Source organism: Parus major, chromosome 1, assembly GCF_001522545.3.
Source record: "Parus major isolate Abel chromosome 1, Parus_major1.1, whole genome shotgun sequence".
Taxonomy (NCBI): domain Eukaryota; kingdom Metazoa; phylum Chordata; class Aves; order Passeriformes; family Paridae; genus Parus; species Parus major.
In genome coordinates this window covers 50,277,914-50,300,057 of record NC_031768.1, presented here as the reverse complement: position 1 = coordinate 50,300,057, position 22,144 = coordinate 50,277,914, and the positions used below count along the sequence as shown (strand labels likewise).

At 43.7% G+C, this 22,144-nt stretch overlaps 1 protein-coding gene across 6 annotated transcripts in view; it reads right to left on the bottom strand.

The window, feature by feature from the left end:
- The window catches only part of DACH1 (dachshund family transcription factor 1), a 354,190-nt gene extending 351,035 nt beyond the window's left edge, over positions 1-3,155 (bottom strand). For 2 of the 6 annotated variants that reach the window (XM_015628133.2, XM_015628113.2), the window contains exon 1: positions 1,845-3,155. In XM_015628133.2, coding sequence (XP_015483619.1) covers positions 1,845-2,587 — 743 coding nt within the window. In that variant the 5' untranslated portion in view covers positions 2,588-3,155. The remainder of the gene's footprint in view (positions 1-1,844) is intronic. The other 4 variants (XM_015628150.1, XM_015628159.1, XM_015628123.2 and 1 more) reach the window with 3 other exon arrangements.
- Positions 3,156-22,144: the final 18,989 nt, after the last annotated feature.

Sequence of the window (22,144 nt, the reverse complement as noted above, 5' to 3'; positions counted from 1 at the left end):
TCTTGCAGAGTTGTTGCGAGTTACACACCACACAGACACACACACACACACAGAAAAAAAAACCCAACCCAACAATTGTCTAAGAGCAGCTATTAATATTCATGTTGATTCCACATGAAACAACAGCAGAGTTACCCGAGCAGCTACAGTTATGTCAGCGCTTGGAAGTTATTCCAGGCTGTTTTGTCCTGCTGCCCTGAATATTCAGGAACTTCAACAATCCATCCAGCAACTGCTACCGCAGAATAAGTGCTCTGCTTCGCCTGGCTCTATGCTAATAACTGCCAGGCACCCTGGGCTGAATCGGGGGGGATAAAGGGAAGGAGGAGGGGATGTCACACCCCCCGCCATTGGGGACGGGACGGGACAGGCAGGAGCACGGCATCGCATGGGGTTAATTCCCCACGTGTTGGTTGTTGCTGCACCTTGAAATCTGACAATAGGAAAGTGAAACGAGCCCGGTCTGTTTGTTTGGGTAGATTGAAAGCAGCATCGGGACTTTGTCCACGACCTCCTCCGTGGGAAGTTCCCGCCGCCCCTCCAGCGCGGTAGAGCCCGAGCCCCCCGCCCCCGCCCGAGGCAGGGGGAGAGCCCCCGGGAACTGGAGGCGCTTCCGACCGCTCTGATCTCGGGGTCACGGCAGTTATGCGATCCCTTCTCCTTATCGAGCAGATTCAGCCCTGTAACCTACAGATTGAGAGATAACAACCCCATGCTTTCGCCCTCCGTTGCAAAGGCGGCTGCTATTGCATCAGGAATTTCCTCTTTTGCCAGCTCCTTCTATCCCCCCGACACTCCTCCCCGGCTGTGGCAAGTTTGGGGCTCACCTCCCCCCCGCGGTCTCCCCGGCCGGCGGGGTGCGGGGACACCCCGCACCGTCCGCAGCCGCAGCGCTGCTCCCCGCCCTCGGCGCCGTCCCCGCCACCGCGCCCGCGTTACTCTGCGCGGCGGCAGGATCCAGCCTTGCCAAATCCCTGACGCGCTCCCGCTGCCCCCCGTCTCCTCCTCCTCCTCTTCCTCGGCTGCCGGGGGCCTGGAGCTGCTCGCACCTGCTCCTCGGGGACCGACACCCCCACCCCCCTCCACCGAAGATGCAGCCCAGCCCGAACGCCTGGCACCTCTCCCCACTACCCCAAAGCAAAGCCGCCGCCACCTCCTCCTCCTCCTCCTCCTCGCCGTCTTCCCGCCCTCCCCTCACCTCCCCCGTTCGCCATGTGGCAACTGCCTTACAGCCCTACACAAAAAGTGCACGTGCCCCCTCGGATGTGTGACAGCAGCTGATGGCCAAGCGGCCTCCATCGCCCCGGAACGGGCCCGACACCCGGGCAGCTCCGCGCCCCATCCCAGTTACCGCGACACCCCAGTGTCTATGTCGCCGTCCCCCCATCGGGGCCGCTCCCCGCCCACTCCCGTGCACCCTTCGGGTGGCTTTTTCCCAGGGTTGCCCGCTTTAAAGATACATCCAAGGATAAACTTCAGCAGGAGGCTCGGTCATAAAGCACTTTTTGGCCCCTTCCCACCCTCGCCGGCCCTCCGCTCCCGCGCTGCGCTGCCCGCGGCCACCTCTACCCCCGGCACGCCTCGGCGCGGGGGGGGCAGGGAAGGGGACAATGACAGGGCGACACTTGCGGAGCGCAGCGGGAGGGGGGCACAAACTCCCCTTCCCCCCTCCGTTCCTCCGTCCCACCAAGAAGCAGGCCGGCTGGGAGCCGGGGCAGCGCGGGAGGGGGCAGCGGGAAGCGGCGCAGCGCTCGCCCGGACCGCACCGCGCGGGGGTGGGACGGGGGCGGCGGCGGCGGCGGCGGGGGGGCCGGCGGGGCGCGCGCGTGCCTTGCGGCGCTTACCTGGCGTTGGTGCAGTCGTTGTAGAGGGTCTCGAAATCCTTCCTGGAGATGAGTTTGCAGCGGTTGACCCCGGGCTGGATGGCCCCCAGCCCCCTCAGGATGCGGACCTGCTCCACGTTGCAGACCACAGGCGTGATCTCGAGCCGCTTCAGCTTGGTGTAGACCGTGTGCAAGCCCCCCACCAAGTGCTTCAGGAAGAGGTCGAAAGCCTGGGGCAGGCAGATGAGCTCGCAGCCCTCCACGGTGAAGGAGGCCACTTTGGCCCCCCTCAGATCCACCATCTTGCACTCGTTATTCTGGGGGGTGTTCTCCACCGGGGACGGGGTCGAGTACACGGGCTTGCCGGGCAGGCTGCCGGCCGCGCTGGCCGCGCTGGCATTGGGAGTGGAGGTGCCGCCGCTGCCGCCGCCGCCGCTGCTGCTGCCGCCGCCGCCGGTGCCCAGGCTGGGGCTGCCGCCGCCGCTGCCGCCGCCGCTGCCGTTACCGCCGCCGCCGCTGGTGGTGGAGGTGACTGTGGCCGCCGCCGCCGCCGCTGCCGCCGCTGCGATGGGCTCCGGCCGGAATAGGTTTGTCCCCGAAGCGGCCGGCGGGGGAGCGATGGACGGAGACGGAGAGGAGGTGGCCGACGACGAGGTGGCCGACGACGAGGTGGTGGTGGTGGTGGTGCAGGCGGCAGAAGTTGAGACCGGAGGCTGAGGGGGGACCAGCTGGGTCGGAGGGATCAAAGCAGCCGGTACGGCCATGGTCACATATACGGCGGAGGGGGCAGGGGGAGGGGGGAAAGTTCCCACACACACGCGCAGGGGAAAGGGGAAAAATTAAAAAAAAATTATTAAAAAAAAAAAAAAAGAGGAAAGGACAGAAGGGAGGAGGGGGGAGAAGAAGGGGGGGATAACCCCAGATCAGGTGCTGCGGCGAGCGAGAGAGCAGGGGGCAGAGTGAGAGAGAGAACGCACAAAGTGTCCCGCAAGTGGGGACGGAGGAGGAGGAGGAGGAGGAGAAGTCCGCTCCGGGCGGCGGGGCTGGGGCCGAGGGGAGGGGGAGGGCAGTTTCTTTTTGTGGTCCTTGCTCTAGCACCACGTTAAAGACGAAGGTGAAAAGGAGGAGGTTTGAAGGACTTCGGTTCTCTCTGGCAAGTACATTGATCAAAGATTGAGAGGGGAATGACAGAGAGAAAATGAGCGGGGAAGTGCTGGCTGCTGCCGCCGCCGCCGCCGCTCGCTCGCTGGACGAGTTGTTGTTGTCACACGGTGCGGAGGGGAGGAGCTCCGGCAACTTGAAATACCCTTTGAAGCAGCAAAAGGCTCACTCACTAGTATTAACCCAAATTATCCAACCAGGAACCCGGAGCAGGAAAACAGCGAGAGAGGGAGAGAAGTCCCTCTCCCCCCTCCTTCAGGAACCGTTAGATTACATGTTTCATATTTCACCCCACCAGAGATGAGATGTAATTTTCTCAGCCCTTTTCAACAGTCGCTTGTCAACACAGTTTGTGGAGAAACACGAGCGTCTCCAGCGTTCCCCCAAAGTCGGGCGGGCGCGGGGGAGCCGGGGCGCGGGGCGGGCGCAGGGCACAGAGCACACCTTGCCGGGGCAGACAAAAGCAGAAACCTCCGGACGGGGCCGTTGCTCTTGCCGCTGTTGTTGCTCTCCCGGGACCACAAACGCTCCTCCCGGCGGGGTGGGAGTCGCTGCCGAGGGTCCCCTTTGTTGCGCGGCAGGCGGCGGCGGCTTCGCGGGGCGCGCTCGGGCAGCCCCACGCGGCAGCATCCGCGGAGGACTTTCCTGCAGCGGCCGCGGATCGGAGGGGTAGAGGCACTACGGGTCAGGCCGCCGAGACGCCGCGGCGAGCGGGCTGCGGCGGCACAGAAGTAACTCGGGAGAGGGGCGGGCGGCCCGAGCGGGTCCCGCCGCGCAACAGGTGTCGGCGGCGCGCAGCAGCCGCGCAACCCGGCCCGGCCCCTCCGCGCCAGACAGCGCGCAAAGTCAGCCGGCGCGCTTGGCCGCGCATGCGCGGTGCGGCGGCGGCAGGCGCGGTACCTGCCGGCCCCGAGCCGGGATGCGGCTGGAGCGCGTTTGGCAGCTGGCGCGCCGGGCTCCGTCGGGAAAGCCCGGGGCTGTGTTCTGCGTGTCTTGAGGGCACTTCGCACTTTGAAAGGGGTAAAGAAATGGCCACTGGTGTAGATGGGGGTTCTGCAATATCAGGGGTCGGTGCGTGAGTAGTTTTTCCTGTTCAAAAAATACACCCTGCCTGTACTTAATTGCGATGCATGTATGTGCCCAGAGCCTTTTTTAATTTTTTTTTTTTTTTTCCTACGATACCATTACATGAGACGTGACTCACGGGATGACACATCTGTAGAGTGGATAATCTCAACTGTAGTAATTCGGTTTAGGGAAAATTCCACAGTATCAGACATAAACTATTCTCATATGATTTGCTTGCTTATTATACTTTTAAGTTTTGTTTGCGGGAATTTGTCTTCTAGTGACACTTTAGACACATTTTGCTAGTGAAATTTTAGCTATCCTGCACTAAAATCTTTAAAATTGCAAATAAAACCATGAAAACACAGAGTAATGTTTTACTTTAAAGTCTTGTGTACCCATAATTGCCCAGAGCCATTTTTAGATTGAGTTTTTTGAGAGTGTTTATCTGGAGGAGCTTATACAACTTAAGTTCCAGTGGTGGGATCCCAGTAGTGGGATCTAGTGCTGCATAAAACTTGTAATTTCAAAATGTAAATACACTGCCTCTTTCTTTTTTTCACTTGTAGAAAGGCAACTCTGTCAATATTTCCTTTCCCTCACCTGTTCCTTTTGCATATCACCTTCTCGCAAACCTTGTGAAGACAGAACAGCTCCATGAGAAGATCAGGACAGAGCCAGACATGCATGATATTGCCACTTGGAGATCTGGGTGAACCCTGAAACCTACCACTTCATTTGTTCTCTACTTTTCCTACAACATGATGCACACCAGCTCTTCTGTTTTTCTATTTGCTGTGTGCTCCCACAGATACATAATTCTCATGGTCCAAAGGAAAATGTAGTTTGAAAGGGTTTACTTCCAGGGCTTTGGGTTTACCTTGATGATATCAATGCAACACTGGGATTAGAAACCTAGAAAGAAAGATTTTTGAAAAGGTTCAGGATTCCTCAAAGCTTCTGGCACGGTAAGTGTTTCTAATTATTATGGGGAGTGTCACAATTTAATTTAACTCACACCTATACTGACACACTCATATAAACCAACAAATCCTGAGGTCATCCTTTGTAAAATTCTCTAGATTACATTTCTCTTACTTGCTGACCCTTTCATGTAATGATATTGTTGGGTGCTTTCTTTTTCTCTCTCTGAGTTGATATCTGCAAAACTCAAATTACTGTAACTGATATTTGAAAATTCTCCCTGTGTCAAGTGAAGACTTATGGTGCTGAAATCAATAAGACTGTTTAAAATTCAAAGACCTGCAAATCGTTCTGTTTGTCCTTTGATAGGGCCTGGGCTGATTAAAATGCGACCAAGAAAGCTTAATTGCTGCACTAATTAAGAAGTCTTTAATTTCTTTCCTGGAATATTGTTTGAAGCAGGGTTTCTGTTCTGCTCATGTAGCTGTTCAGGGCAGGTATTCTTTCTCCCTCTTTTCTTTTCTTTTTGCTATTTCGGTGTATTAAAAGGTATGTTAAAACAGTAAGATGTATTGACAGTGATTGTAATTTATTACTCTGAAAAAAAGACTGAAATGGAGTTCACTATTTTATTAAATTACAATTTTGAGGGCAGCTGTAAAGGGTAAAATGCAATTACCAAATGCATTGTAGCTGTTGCATTTTAAGGAATTTGAATACTTGACTGACAGGAGATGGGATAGTACACCAGCTCCCTCCCCCATCTTCGTTATTATTGATAATTAAATATTTAAATTCATTCAGTAAGACACCCCAGAAAAGTATTTATCTTCTGAATGTGTGTGAAGGAATGGACCGGGGGAGGGGATGCGTATAGAAAATAGGCACCTGGTAAGGATGAACAGTGTATTATCATGTTAAGTTCATCCACAATATTTTTTTTCCCGCATTTCTTTGGAATTTATTTTCCTGAGAAATATCTCTCTGTCTTGTATCTTGTCTTACCCTTCTTTAGTGACCTATTTTGTTCAGTGTTTCTGAAGAGGAGAAACTAGATGATTTCACAAAGCTTTCTGTGTGATCAATAGAGTAATGTTTTAGGTTTTATCAAGCTGCATTATAATTCTGGCAAACAACTGTCGAGCAGAGATTCTAAGAAAGGAGCAAGTACTGGCAAAGAGAAGGTAAGTTCTGCTTTGCTTTAATCTCAGGTCTCGAGCAACAATCCCCCTTTGAAGAGCTATCTGCTATTTAGAGGGAAGACTGAGAAAGAGGGAGGGACCTCATACAGAATCCCCCCTGCATCGCTCAGTAAAATAGACTCATAGAAACAGAAGTGTGTGAAAAGGGATCCCTTTTTGCTTCTCTTCCACCAAGACATTTATTAAACATTGACAAACACCATGAATACAATTGAGATTGATGTGTAATGTTGTATCAGTAGTAAGAAACTGGATACTGCAGTGCTGTTTTTCTAATTGTTGTGTTATAGTCAAAGTAGCACAAAACCTTGTCCAGTACAAATACAAACTGGATTCCTTTCAGTGACAGGACAAGTAGATAACATGCTTAATAGATACAAAGGGAGATTTGCCATTCCAAGCACGATGTCACGCTAATTATGTTTACTCTAATTGAAAGCAAGGTTTTGGGGAACCTGAAATTACTCATAGGATATTTTTAATAGCTGAATAATAATAAAGTGCAGCAAACGTTGATCACAAACCTTTTGGTCTTTCAAAAATCTATTGGAAAATTAAATGAAAAGTGGAGTTTGGTACAAACAATGCCCCAGGGCAAAAAAACAACTAACACTAGATTTTCCAGTCCAGCCATAACACAAATCAATTTGAGCACACTTCTATGGCCAGACTGCCAGATTGTTATGACTGCTAATTCACTCAATCAAACAGTACATTAGTACACTGGGCACAAACAGCTTTAACAATAGCATGCATTTCTGAACAGTCCACCATAGATCATAAAAAAATCCAAAATACATGGCAAGATTGCTTTTACATTCTGTTTACTATAAATTGTATTTACATATGGTGCCTGCCTAACAAAAGAAAAAAAAAAAGTGGTGGAAGAATGAAAGTGAAGAAACTTCAGGAGCCATTAAAAATAACTTTTAAAGTCCTTAAAAACGAGAATCTGGGAGCACTTGCTCCTGCTTGTTCTCGTATTTAATGTGGACCTCTCAGCCGGAGAGTTGCTGGCCATCCCCAGCACAGAGCTGAATGGGGAATTGCTGCGGGCTTGGCAGCTCGCACACGCCCTGCCTAACCCCAGCCCCGGCACTCCGGAGCTAGAGCGTCTTTTGCCGGCTTTACTCTCGCGAGTCAGCTCACTGGCTCCAAGGGTATTCACCGCCTGAGTAGAGGGGCAGGATTTAGCCCCAGGGAATATCCTTCAATTCTTCCCCTTCATCCCCACGAGCAATGGGTGTTATCTCCCGGGATGCTAACTGGTGCCCCGACCAAGGACGCCCTGTCCTGAGAGATGCGATCACCGACGGCTCGGGAGCCCTCTCATCCCTTCCCTCCCTCCTCGCCTGCATCCGACACACAAACACACGCACGCCCCACGCACACACCCACGCACAAGCGCATATATGGAAATTGCAAAAACCAAACGCCAATTAAGTTACTTGCTTATTTAGGATTTTTTTTTTTCTTAAGTGGGTATTCTGACTTCAGAACAGCCGTTTGGAAGTCAGTAACTAAAACAGCCCTTCTGTCGATTTGAGCCTCTCGGTCACGTTGCTGCTAACAGAGCCACATGGTGAAACGGATCGGGTCGTGTTCCCCTCGCGGGCTTGCTCGGGATGGAAGGATGGATGGATGGATGGATGGATGGATGGATGGATGGATGGATGGATGGATGCAGTGGCTGGGCACTGTCTGCTGACATTCACCTGACAACTGACAGCCGAGCAGGAGAGCTGCAGCGCGGGGAGGAAATGATAACCAAGTTCCCTGCGTGATTTAAAAGAGGGCTGGGGTAGACGGGGGGCCCTCTGTGATGTTTGACTTAGGCTTGGGCTCTCTTTAGAGGTCCTCAGTCCAACGTGCTAATTCACCTACCAACAGGTAGGAAGAGTCGCTCGGAGCAATAATTACGAAGTACAAAGCCATTGCCATTAAATTATGTTAAAGCGGTGATTTAATCTGAGCTGCCCTTTGCCGTGCCTTCCCCCCTTTGCAGAATTAGTTCGCTCAGCCGCTCTATCCCTCGTTCCCAACCCAGCCTAGTCGGAACACTGGCACCGGGGAGCCGGCCCCGGGTTCAGAGCTCCTGGCTCTCCAGTGCGGTCTCTGCCGGTGCAGGGGGACCGCTCCTGCTGCTCCGCGCCCGGGAGCTGGGGGGAGCGGCTGGATCCTCCTCCCTCCGTCCATTCCTCGGCCCCGCCGAGCCCCCGGTGCCGCCGCCCGCGGGGCGATGGGAGGGCGGCGGCTCGGCTGCCGCTCCAGCACTAATTGCTTCCCCTAACAATATTAATAACAACGACAAAAAATGCACATTGCCGCCTTCTTTTTATATAGGAACTGACAGCCTGCGAGACGCAGCCTCTTCTTCCTCATGTCACTTAAGTGAATGAAAAACATTTGTGGGGGGGATGTTACCTTCATTATTCCCATATTGCAAAAAAGCAGACAAACATTATTAATTGTTTTTTGGGGTAGGGGTGTGGAAGGATTTTTAAAAGTCCGAGCTCTTGCTTGAAAAGTTTCAGCACAGAGTGGAATTTTATAGAGAGTTATAAACTCTAGGTAAGAGGGAGATGTTATAAATGGAAGTGCTGACACAACCTTAACTATAGCGTGTAAACGGGTATGCTATAATATCCATTAAGCAGAAAGAAAAATAAGATGGCTGATCAATAATTTATACAAAGAGTACCAACTGCAGACATAATAACTGTAATGTTTGCAAAGCAATCTCTCGCTCTCCAGGCTTAACAGTAAACTAGCGGGGCTGTTAATTTCCAACTCCTACAGGTAAGAGTACAAACAAATTACTTAAACTTGTATTTTGCTCGGTATTTTGCATGCCTCGGTAGGATAAAATGCAATTTAATTACGATGCAACTTGGGCTGATTGAGGAGCCTCCCCCTTCCTCCCCCTTTCCTCCTGCCCGCCCGCCTGCTCCTCCGAGGGGACCTTCTTGGTCAAAGCTCCGCCCGAGAGACAGGAACGGGTCGTTTGGACGGGCGTTGTAAACGGGTCGACTTTTGGGTCACTGTAGTTCTTCGGAGAGTTATTCATACACGGAAACAAAATGAAGCCATTTAACTTCAAAAGAAACTTACAAGGTTTTCCAGTGCCACGAGCTGAAACACAATACCCCCACCGGCCCGATAAGCATCAGCTGTCAGAGGACAATGCACTGGCTTTCCATGCATCAGGCTACCGGGAAAAAAATCTGCTTTGGGGAAAACCAGTGCTTCTTCCACTATCATAAAGGAGAGTGGCAAGCCACTGATCTCTTCATTGGCACAGGAGCGTTATCTCCCATTTCTGTCTATTGTATTTAGGTAGCAAAGCAGAGGAACAAAGTCTGAAAGTTGCTAAATAGACTCCTGTAATATGCCCAGGTTGGTTTTTTGCATGTCTCTTGCGATAGTACCAAAGAGATCACTTCTTTGTGAAATAACAAGAAATAAATGTGTCATTTGAGGAGGTTTTTTGAAAATTCTTCCCCGTGCCAGCCTGGACAAAAAAAAAAAAAAGTTACGTTGCCAGCCGCACAAGAGAAAGCTCATATTTAACGTGGCGTGCACAGCTCTGCGACAGCTTTTAGCTGTGTTTTTTTGGGACACGGGTGTTTTGTGTAGTAAAGACAGAGAAGTGAGAGACACCTAACTTCTGAGCCCTGAGCTGTGATGCAGGGACGCTGCTCTGCGGGATAATGCTAAAAAAAAAAAAATAATAATAATAAAAAAAAAAGCTGCAATTGCTCTGCACACAGACGGAGTCCTTTATGTGGAAGCAGCAGTTCAGTAGTTGCCCCGCCCCGGCTGCCCCAGCGCCCGGTCGGCTGCAGTGTGGAATATCGCTGTCTGGAGAAACGCAGCACAAGGTGCAGCGCCCACTAGTGCCTGTGAGCGGGGGGCAGCGCTGCCTCCGCGCCCCGCGGAGAAACCTCCTCCCGGGGGAGGGAAACGGGCGCGGAACTGGGGAATGCGGTGCCGACAAAAGAAGGTTTAAGCCCATCTGTGACTAAATTAGGGTTTGTTTCTTCATTGTCTAAGCGTAAGCTTAGGAAAAGCAGAAGTGGAAAAGTTGTCTTTCCCCTGCTGCTCCCCATCTGTCTGAGGAGGTGTGTGAAGGGGCGAGCGTTTCATAGGCAGCATCTTCACACTCATAATGAAGGGAATTGGAAGGGCTGTCTGGCTGTAAAGCCTCGATAAGAAACAGGAACAACACCAGACACATTTCTGAGCTTTGGATACCCCACCCTGACACTTGAAAACTGCAGCAGATTTGTTAGATATTTCCACTAGGCCCTGTTCTTTTCTCAGGTGTTTTGGGAGATTTGTTTATTTGTTTATATGCATGAGAGATTGTTCCTGGGCAGCATTTAGATTTTCTTGGAGATTGTCTGATCTCCTTGATGTGGAGATGAAGACGAACTTTGCAAGGAAGGCAAGAAACAACCTTCTGGATAAAAGATACCAAGTAGATAAGCTCAAAATAAACTTTCACAATGGCAGTGAATGTCTCTTGTATTTATTTATTGTTTGTTGTGGACTGGGCTACTGGTTAGTGTTCCCAGTCAGATCCAAGCACTTTAAATAGTGTCCAGCATAATATAATTTCCTATGCTGGGTTCTCAAAGCTGTAAGAGACAGTTTTGAATTATATCACACACACTGGAGCACAAGTAGGTGATGATGAACTAGACCTGTCGTCTTCTTCTAACTCTGTCTTTAAAAGCTTTCAGTAAACCATTGGTTCACATTGTATAAATACCTTAAGATCCTAAGACCTTGTTTAGCAGAGAAGGAAAACTCCAAATATGTTCTCAAGCACCTTGGGCTTGAGCTCTAAAATAATCTGGTGGATAATGAAAGGCAGTCCAGGATTAACATTTATCCCTTCTCTACCTCTATTTGACAGTCACACCTTTCCCTTATTTGTGCTATGCATTCTTCATCAATAATAAGAACCAAAATGTATACCTAAATAGTTCCTATGCCAAAAATTTGTTTCACAAACCTATTAAAATGGAAGGCACTAAATACCAAACTAGTTCAAAATAATTTGCAGTGATTCCTGATTTTCTCTATTTTCTCATTTAAAAAACAAAAAATTACTTATTTTAAAACAGGATAACACTTGGCATGGATATAAGACATTTTTAAAAGTTCCTGTGCCTTTATGGTAAGTTAAAAGCAGGTAGCAGAGCCAAAATATGTTCCTTATAATATACATTAATTGATTTGGGATAATGGTAAAAGACTCTTATTAAGACTGCTTGAATTCACTGTTGTCTGTTCCTCTTCAGTGCTCAGTGATTCTGAAATTTATTAATATGAATACTTGGTTTTTAAGCTTCTGTATTTAAGTCCTTATACAAAGTAAATTCTCGGAGTGTTTATCCGATAAAAATACTTATAAAGTTAGCAGTTCCTGAATACATTCATAGCTTTAGGTGCAGCTGTAGTTCTATAAGCAGAGACTTAACATTGGAAAGCAAGAAGCTGAGTCACAAAAGAGAAAAAAAGAAAACCACATTTCATCCTTATACTTTGAAAAGAAAAATAAATTTTTACAGAGAAGCAGTGAATACATTTGAGTAAGAAACAAATTTAAGAAAATCATTAACATCTAAAAGGAGGTAAATTACAGTAATTAAATTTTACCAGCACAAAATACTTTTTAGTCAAAAGTATATACTAGCAAGTTTGTTTTATTAAAATTTTCTCTTCTAAACATGTGAGTATAAAGTTAAGATGTAAATTTCAGAACAAGAAAAATGAGCTACCACCATCTAAATTGCTTTAATCTAGCCAGTTAGAAAGAGTTTTAATTGTTGTGCTTTTGCTTAATTATATCCTTCTATCTGACGATCAGTCGCAGGCAGTTGAGGATTACTCTGTTTTCACACATGAAGAGGAACAGGGCAACTTAGATCCACAACAAAACTCAGGTTCTATGCTCATTCTGCCAATTGTCTCATGACTTAGTAGGTGCCAAAATCCCTTCCTACACAAGCTCACGTTGATACAATTCACCAAGTGTGTAGGTTTCCACTGTTGGTCATACCAATGGAGGCACAAATCTCAGAGCTGCTGGGGGTTTTCTGAAGAGAGAATCCATGCCTCAACACAAGCAGTCGGCTTGAGTTCACTACATTTGCACAAGTGGACCTTCAAGGAAGGTTAAGCTGAAATGAGGCTGTGTGGTTCTGCGTCCATATTTGCATTCTGCGGTACAGCTAATAACCAGTTGGGCAGGTCATTTCCAGGGTGGGAAGCCAATATTCACACATCCAGCTTCTACTGTTCCCACAGGACAAGAGAACTAAGCCAGGTTTCCTATATGGCAGCAATGAATGTGAACAATCAAATGTGAGGTCTGCAATAATTAAGGTTTTCATTGGTTCTTCCATGGAAAATTTAGGCCAGTTGACAAATACACTACTACCAGGAGGAAGACTTCCAAGTAGCATGTCTTACTTCTGCAGGAAAATGTGTCATCTTGCTGCAGAAATATTTTAAGGCCTGAATTCAGCCACACCTGCTGTGGGGTTGTGCAGTGTCTTCACTGTAAATATAATGGAGTACCCCTCACTGAAAACGAAGGCCTTTTGCTCTCTGTTGATAAAATTGTTGTCTTTTCAAAGTGGGACCCCTAAGTAGTTTAGATACTTCTAATATGTTCTTCTGTGGCCTTTACTTTCTGTTGCCATCTGTGCTATCTACAGCCATATTCAAGACAAACATTTCCTTAACAGCTCTAAGTTTTATTTTTTCCTATCAACAGTGAAACAGTTACAAGGAAAATAATGCATATAGAAGTATCTACAATTGAGAAAGTGTTTTCTTGAGTGTTTTGTTTCCTACTGACATAAACTTAGAGTTCAGCATACAGTTTACAAGAGCTGATAGCTGAATACTTTTAAATACTGTGATAGATAATGGCTGCAGTAAACACAGTTTTGGAAGCTGGGTTTATGATAGCAAATTAAACTTGCCTGGGAATGTTCCTATGCAATAAAGCCAACTAGCACATATGACTATTTGTAAACTTCTGTTTAAAACAGGGTAGTAGTAGCAGCCTTCTCTCTGGGAAGGGTCTTGGATGTGCAGCCTCCCTCTCCTTCAAGCTGCACCCAGGAATTGGGGCTTAAAGAGATAGAGATGCTTAAAGTGTACCGAAGGCAATTCAAACAGTTTTACAGTGTGGAACATTCCAGGCACTAGTGCAAATGTAACTTGAACAGTTTCATGTTACAGTAACTGTCCTAAAACATATATTCACATTGGACATTTTTATAGGTATGAGCCCTTGATCTTGCAATCTTTACATGGGCAACATTCATATTGACTTCTACAAACTAAATCTTTAAAAAAAAAAAAGTTTCCTTCATTACTGAGGAATCCAGCTTTGGCTTATAATTAGAGAAGAAAAAGGAAGCAAAATTATAACACAGGAGGAGCTTGCTAAAATGCTCCCTAAAACAGTTTTCCAATGGCATTAAAGTATTATGCACGAATACGGGTCCTGCTTAATTAATTTAGCAGCCTAGACTAGAGATTCAGGTTTTTGTGTTCTCATGCTTTTGTGCTGGGTATTTGAAGCTGAAAATGTAAACATGAATGCATTTTCTATAAGACCTTCTAGAAAAATGTTAGGGAAGGCAGGGCACATTCCTTGCTGGGTTTTGTGTTAGATTCTTTACACTCAACGTCAGTCCCAGAAACCAGCCTGGGAAGTTAGAGTCTTCTTGCAACAGGTTGCCTCCTGGTAAATTTATAAGACTATTTGTAACTTTTATGAATAGGAACACCATAAAAAAGCATTATGCAAAGGGACAGATACATTTATCTGTGTGTTTTCCCCCAGTTAATATGAACTAACACAGTTTTGGCCTGTTCAGGAGTCATATAAATGCAATATCTTATATTTCTTTTTACAGCTGTAGCTTGTTTTGAATAGTCGGACATATATATAAAATGACAGAGGAAAGATTATTCTTTAGAATTTTTACTTTGCCATTTACAAATCAATGATGTTTACATCTGTCTTAACACATTTGTGAAGTGGCCTGTAAAGGAAGACGGTGTTACAGATTGAGCTGGAAAACAGTCTTGAGAAGAAAAGTATCACTAGTTTTATTCAGAACCAGCAGATACTATGAATGATATACTTGACACTTCATAAATAATAGCACACCAAAAAAATCAGGAAGAAAATTACTTTTTGACACAGTCTTGCAGACAACTGATATTTTTCCCAAATAAAAATCTCGGGCCCAGTCTTTATAATCTAACCCTACAAAGGCAAATAAAATTTTACTTTCTTCCACTTGAACAGCTTTCAGATAGCAATTGCTAATTGGAGGTCAGTTAGAAAGATTTATATGGGAAATGGTTAACTTTCTTTCTACAGCTTGTTTTCCCACAGACAATGTTTTTAGTACTCATCTCAGAAACATTTTTTAATGACAAATCCCTTAATTACTGATGGAAAGAAAAAACCCCTAAACTTATGCTCTTTAATTTGTCTCAGCACTCATTGACCTCTCATGTAAATTCTAGCAATCTTCAGTTCATCGCCTCACTTCTTGGTGGAGACTGTAATAATGCAGAAAGAAACATTATTTCCTGCTGCTGAGTACCAGTACAAAACTTGGTTAATTAAAAGCCGAGAAAGCTGAGGCAAGCAAGGTCCTTGTGTCTGTGAGAAGTCTGAGCTCTCTTTAAGACTCAGTTATTTCTCTGATAACCAGCGATTATCTTTTTTGCAGAAGCAATTCCAATAAGACAAAGGTGCCCTCTGTAGGGGACGGGCTGTAAATGATGATGGGGAGCTGGAGTTTAATATTTGCAGAATGTGACAGAAGAGAGTAACTTCCCAGCAGCCTGGCTCTCTGAGAGCCACTACAGATTAAATATTATGCAAAAATGAAACAGTGCAAGAAAACAACAAAACCCCCACACTTTAAAATAAAGCAGAAAACAATACTCTCAACTGCAGATAATAACTAACAGTTTTGCAGTAAACTGTCCCAAAGCTAAATGTGTAGCACAACAAAACCTTCACTGCAAGAATATTCTGAATAAAAGGAAATATGAATCTCCTTCAAAAGAACTTTATAGAAATAGTAGAATTCCAAAAGCAACATGCTTGAAAGGTCTCTGCAGCATGTACCACAAAGCAGATTCATTAGCCATCCCAGGCAATTCGCATATTGCTTGCTACGGAATCGCCTTTGTTAGCATGCCCACAGACACACATTAACTGGTGTGCAGAATCTCTAGTGGCTATTTGCAATTATTTTGGGAGTTCTTCTCTCAATTTATAATGGCAGCTAATGTCAGCCCAAAGAGAGGCAGGGAATTCAACACTGGATGTAGTTCATTGCTCATTATTAATTTTTTTTTATAATTCATGAGGATGACCTGCAGTTCTAGTTATCTCGATTTTCTCGGTCTCCTTTTCTTTTTACATTATTTTTCATTTATATACACCCATAGTCCTGGAGTAACAATCACATTGCATACAGTACCCTGCACTACTATGTAATGAACTGCAGCATGGAGTAGGCAAACCCCTTCAGAAGTATGATTTGTCCTCCATCTGACTTTACTGGACAGTCAAAGAAGAAGAATGTTCTTTCTTTTTGAACTTTGAGGAAGTTCTAGTAGTTAATGTCCATTATATGTTGGTTACTACAAAGTACTTGACTAAACCATAGTTTAGAAAGAGAAGATCTGTGTTTTAAACGTGCAGTCTATTTTACTATAGACTCTAAATATACAGCCTGCTTGTAAATATGACTGTAAAAAGAAGGGTGGGCCTTGGTCACCTGTAGAAAAGTTAGGGATGACAAGTTTTAAAAGCTATAGATTGGCAAAGGTGTTTGAGATTTTCTTCTGGTCTAGATCATCAGTAAGGGTCCATTTTCCTAGTTCACATCATCAAGCCTGATTGCCTTTTAGAAGAAGGGGTCAAGGAAAGGGAGAACATAAACCTATGACATTGCCTTTCCTAATCACGGGTTCTGGTCAAAGAGAGTTTGTTCCTTCCTTTACTCTAGGAAATGCTTGCATGAGACATGTATCCCATATTTGAACCATGTAAACATCAGATTAATGCTGTCTTTTGTTTTAACTATTATCTAAATCAGTAAGCTCTTTTCCTTCAATCCGTCAAATAGCATTGAACCTACCAGTCTCATTTAAGAGAAGTAATTTCACTATGCTACTTTTTGATCTTCAGGGCATGCCTCCAAGTCTATTTACGTAAATAAATGTGCAGGGAATGACTGAGATTATGGAGCTTTGCGGGCTTTTGATGTGCCCTCTTCACATCCTGTTGCTTACCCTGTGAATCAGATCTGACACGTAGCAGGGTATTCATTTTACCTTCTCTCAAAGCCAAAATTAATACAATCTAGAGGACAAAAGTGGGGATCCTAACTCAATGGGGAATGCTTGTAGATGCTGCTATTCTATGTGAATGTCCTTAACAGGTCAAATGACATTCTTTTCCCTTGACATAAAGAACATTTATGCTGCAAAATCCCTGGAGTAACCACTGCCTTAATGTGCTTAATTGTTGCATCTTTAATGGAAGTCCATGGTCATAGTTGAATACCTGTCCTGAAGTCTGAAAGTTACCTCAGGGTAGGTCTCTTAAAAGTCTTTCTTGGCACAATCCAACCCTTTAACTAAACATAGGACAAACATCCAATGGTACATTTTCCTTTTACTAGACATCTTGCCTGTGTCTAAACATGCAAACTGGAACCTTCTAGTTTATTTTGTTGAACCTTCCTGGTCCTTTTATAAGACTGTATTTGCAGTTGCACAGATATTATTGTATCTTTTGGAAGATGTGTAATACATATGAAAAGCAATGTTTTTCATGGATTATATCCTTTGGAGCTTTTTTCCCCATAAGTTTTATTCTTTTAGGGTTTTCTTTACTACTAGAGGCTGCCAGTTATTTTATGGCAGCTGCTCCCAAGCAGTACTCACACAACCCATCTTTAGATGGCTTATGTGTCAGAGACAGGAGCCTGGTCTCCTTATGCAGCCAGTGAAGAGAAGTATGCATATTCAGTGCAGAGATTTGGAATGTCTAAACCATAACCTCTAGGCTGATATTGTGAAAAACATCCTAGGTGATCTGAGACAGGCCTCTATAACAAGTGGACTGTAAGTATGTCAAGTTCTTCTTTTACTTAAGGTACGCAATTTATTTTAATATTTAATCTTCTTAATTGCATCACTCCCTGTTTCCTTTGTATCCATTTTTGCTCTTTATTGTGCCATCTTTTACTTGTTGTGATCAAGATAAAATTTTAAATGCTTCCTCACTGACCTTTTTTTTTTTTCTATTTTTAAACAGTCATAATCAACTTTGACTTGGAAAAATCTTTGGTAAGTCTTAACATCTTAACACACAATTTCTGATTTTCTGATGTCTTTTTCCTCTTCTCTTCTTCTTTTTTCCCCTTCCCTTTTTTTTTTTTTTTTCTTCCCATTAGCCAAATTCATCTTATTACCTATTCCTGTAATTGGTTTGACCCTTTCTTTCCAGTTTAAGGTCATACAAACTGTAATGGTAGAGCGGCATTGTGTAAAGTCTGAAATATCTGGGATTTTTTTAATCTTTCATTTGTATAGTTTTATTAATTTTACTCAAATGTCCACAGCTTTGATACCTCTACCCCCAATACTTTTTCTGAATGGCTGCCAACTGTCTTTGGGCTCTGTTGCCTGGCATTATATTCCTTGGCCCTAGTCCTGAAAAATTTATACACTAGAATAATTCTATGCTTGAGAGCAGGCCCACTGACTCTTGATGCATAACATTATTCTGGAGTGCATGCATTTTCAGAGCTTGGATAATTGGTTTGATTTTACTGGTCAATCATTGCAAACTATCCGTAATGGAATTTTTACTAATTTCTAGAATATTTTTCTCTCTGTAAGCTGCCACAAATTCTGTACAGTCACATGGACTTGGACATTGATTGGGTGGTCTTAATTATTAAATCTACTCTTCATTTCCTATTCATTATAATGAATGCCAACAAACATATTAGAGTCTGCATGAACTGAATATATTACAGTTTTTCATGTATACACAGAGTTGGGGCTTTGAATTTTTTTTGCTGCAGTTGAGTAAATAAACAGTAGTTGATTCTCATAGCCCGCTCCCATCCCATAACCCATTCCCATGATAAAAAACGAGCTATCAGGTCAAACCTTGGAGGCTTTTATTGCAACATCCTTAACTAACCATATAAATGTGTCTGTGATATATTTATTAATTTAAAGGAATTTCAGCCTTTTGTTAATTTACTGCATGCTTCTAATGCCTTCTGATTGCATCACTACTGGAGTGCCTTCTTTCTTGACAAGCTTCAGAAGATTAAGGGTATGTATGCCAAAAAGTGTTACAGAGCGATTGCTGTACAATTATTTCTCTTTCTCTATGCCCATCCTTTTATTACTGAAATCCCTACTAGTAGCCAAACCTCTTTCTTGATCCTTTTTATAATTTAAACAAAACACATCATAGTGTACCTGAATAGGGTACATAGGGCCTGAATCCCTAGCTGCTCTGAATATCCAGGCCCTTCCTGGGTAAACCAAGCAATGTCACTTTTTGCCAGCTAAGAAACTGGTTGAATAGGTACAAAAGCCAGGTTACTACTCTCTGTCTGATGTTCAATATTGATTTAAACTTCTTTTCCTGTTGCATTTGTTAATACCATGCATCCATTTCGCATCCATTTCACATCCATAGTAGAGTGTGCTTTCTTAAATTGTAACCATCTTTAAACCTGAATACTCTTCTTGGCCTGTGTTTTTACTTTTTGAAGAATGTCCTGTCATTCTCACCCTTATGCAAATATCAGTAATATATATTATTCCCTTTGGAATCCTACTCCAGGGTTGTCCATTTCCTCCCAGAGGTTCAACAGCTTGAGAGTAAGCATTTATCTTATCCAGACAAAATAGGAACAAAGCTGCAGGTGATGAAGCCTACTTAGTGTAAGCTTTCTTGAGCAGTTTGAGCTACCTCTGAGATTTCTATCAACATAGTTTTTCTTAGATATTTAAGACTTGTACATATTACAACAATCTGCTGATTTCACAGATATATATGCACTGCCCCTTGTGCATTACATGCATCTTGAGTTGCAGTGTCACAGAGTGACTAAGCTTTGGTGCTTAGCACATTTGTTCATAAACTTGTTTTTAAGTATGTGAGTAGCTTTAGTAATTTCCATGCTGAATAGGAGCCTTCAAGCAATATAATGCCAGAACTGTTTCAGATTCTCAAGTGTATTGTTTCAGAGAATTGTTAGCATTCTATTTTGAGTTGTAGCCACCAAACTTTTGTAGTGGTATTGAGCACACAGGGAAATCATTGAAGTCAAAGTGGTGAATATTTGGTAATAGAAAATAGTATTTTGATTTTAGCTTACATAGATATGGTCTTGGAATATTGACTACATATTTGTACTAATAGATAAAAAAAATGTATTTGAACAGGTTCTTAGCTATCTTTTTTGATGCATTTATCAAAAAGCAATAGAAATTCTATAGTTAGTGGATTTTTGTTTTGTAATGCAATTACATATTCATGTTACATCATTTAAATACTGTCAGGGTTTAAGTTTGAAGTTATAAGAGTTATATAGAACAATATTTTTTGTAACTCTGTTGAGATTAAGAAAATTCTTCTCCTTGTGAAGAATTGGTAGAGCTTGCTGACTGATTCTGGGCTTTCATACTTGTGGCCCTTCCACCCGTATTTCTGGAGTCAGAGTAATCCACTATTGCATTTAATCAGAATTACCTAATTCATTGGGGTTTTCTCTTTCTCTGATGTTTTTGACTACCAGCACGTAACCTTTTGTCATAAGAGTTAAAAGAAGATTTGTTTTGGTTTAGCTGTTTTTTGGGGTTTTTTTTTTTGGCTTAAACTCTTTCTTACTAGTTTTTTTGGGGGTTGGGATTTTTTTTGTGTGGATAGCATTGACCTTTTTTGGAAGTACTGTTGACTCATCCTGAGGACAAAGAGTACAGTTTAAGGGAAAAGTAGTTGACCTAATCTTCTATTTATCAAACAGAATTTGTCTGCTTTTGTAAGTTGTGTATACTTGCTGATGTGTTGTATCACATGGATATTATTTTTTTCTAAGGAAGAGCAGCACAAGTTGTCTCCAGTTGTTAAGTCAGTGAGGTCACTGTTTCACAATATCCTACCCAGTTTCCTTATTTCTATTATTCAGAAAGGCTTTTCCTTTCTGCCTTCACAGATTTTATTAAGCACATTTATCAGTTTCATCAGGGAAGAGAGTCAAATACTTCTAGTTTTTCTGCTGTAATTTTATATCCTGCCTCTTTGTTATTTGTCAGATTCTTGTTTGTAACTTGTCCTGAAAGCCTGATGGGGTGGGATTAGCTTTTGGTTTTCAGATATTATATATAAAACTGTGTTTGAGATAAGGAGATGTTATTAATTATTCCCTTTAAAGAATCTCCTCATCTCTTCTGTTTCAGCAATGAGAATTTTCCTCCTTTTTATTTGGTTGTCTCATTGTAAGCATTGCTAGATTAAAAATACTAAATGGTTTCACAGTTTATTGTACCAAGCCATGTATTCCTTAGCTCTTCAATTGTTGTTTATTCATTTAGGCACCACATTTGCATCTTTGATGTGAGTATGCTAAAACCCCGTTGTGACAGATGAACTGAATCACACTGAATCTGTGCCTTTCCCTTTTTTCTTTCATTTGAGCTTCCCTTGTATGATACACTAGTGTCAGTCTATTCTTAGCGCCACATTGGAATTCCTTATATATATATATATATATATATTCCCTTTGCTTTCAGTTTTGCACTGTTGATATTTGTCATTTCCTTATCAGAGGGTATCTTTGTTTTATGTCTAGTTTGGTAAAGCACTGGTTGTGGTCACCTCTGACCCCTGCTGCCTGGCATGCTGGTGCATTGTAGCCACACATGACCTGTCTTCAGACAATGCAGTGTGGTCAAATTTTTCTTTTTGACTCTGAAAAATTTGTCTCTTTTTTTCCTGTGAAAACTTGGAGAACATTGTGTCAGACAGCAAGTCATCATTTTGGTTGATGGCTCCTCATCTCAGTTTTCCCCTTGCACTGTCTTTTCCATGTTTCTTGCTCAATATTGAAGTCATTCATCCCAAAGAAATGAGCTGTATTCTGGTATTCTGTCAGTAACAGCTTGGAAGCAGCTGCAAAGTCATCTTTGTCTTCGGTGCGCTCTTCCTTTACTGGAACATTACACTATTCAACATAAGTTTGTTTAGCATTATGGTTTGGAATCTGATGTATGTGGCACGCTGCTCTAAATGTTTTCAAATGCTTAGTGTTTTTGTTTTTTTTTTTCTGTCTGTTGTAACAAATACTACTCTTCTTTCTTACTTATCATCCCTGCTCTGTTCATTAGTGAAATGTTTGTTCTTTTGTTCCAATGACTTTAGGTGTCTACTGTAAAATGCACTTCCTGTAGTTACTCTTGGTGTCCAGACTACTGGAATACAGTGGTTTATTTCTAGTCTGCTTAATTTCAGTCCCATCTAGAAGAGACTGGTCACATCCTCACTAAACAGCATTTGATCATGGGTCTCCTCTAAGCCTCATGTACTTTATCCTGTAGACCTAAGAAAAAAGTTTTACTTTTTAGGGATGTATTTCAGTCAGAAAGGGCATTATGTAATGTGAGAACTGGGCTGCAATTCATGCATTATCCAAAGTTGAGTTGGGTGCCCTAAAGCACAGCATGGAAGTATGTGGCAGTATTTGAGAGTGCAAAGCTCTTTAGGAGAATGACAGAAGGCATCAAAACAGATGCAGACTAATTTCAGGTACCTCTTGGAATCCCTACTGCTGCAGTACTACCCAGAACTACACTGATATTTTTGTTTTG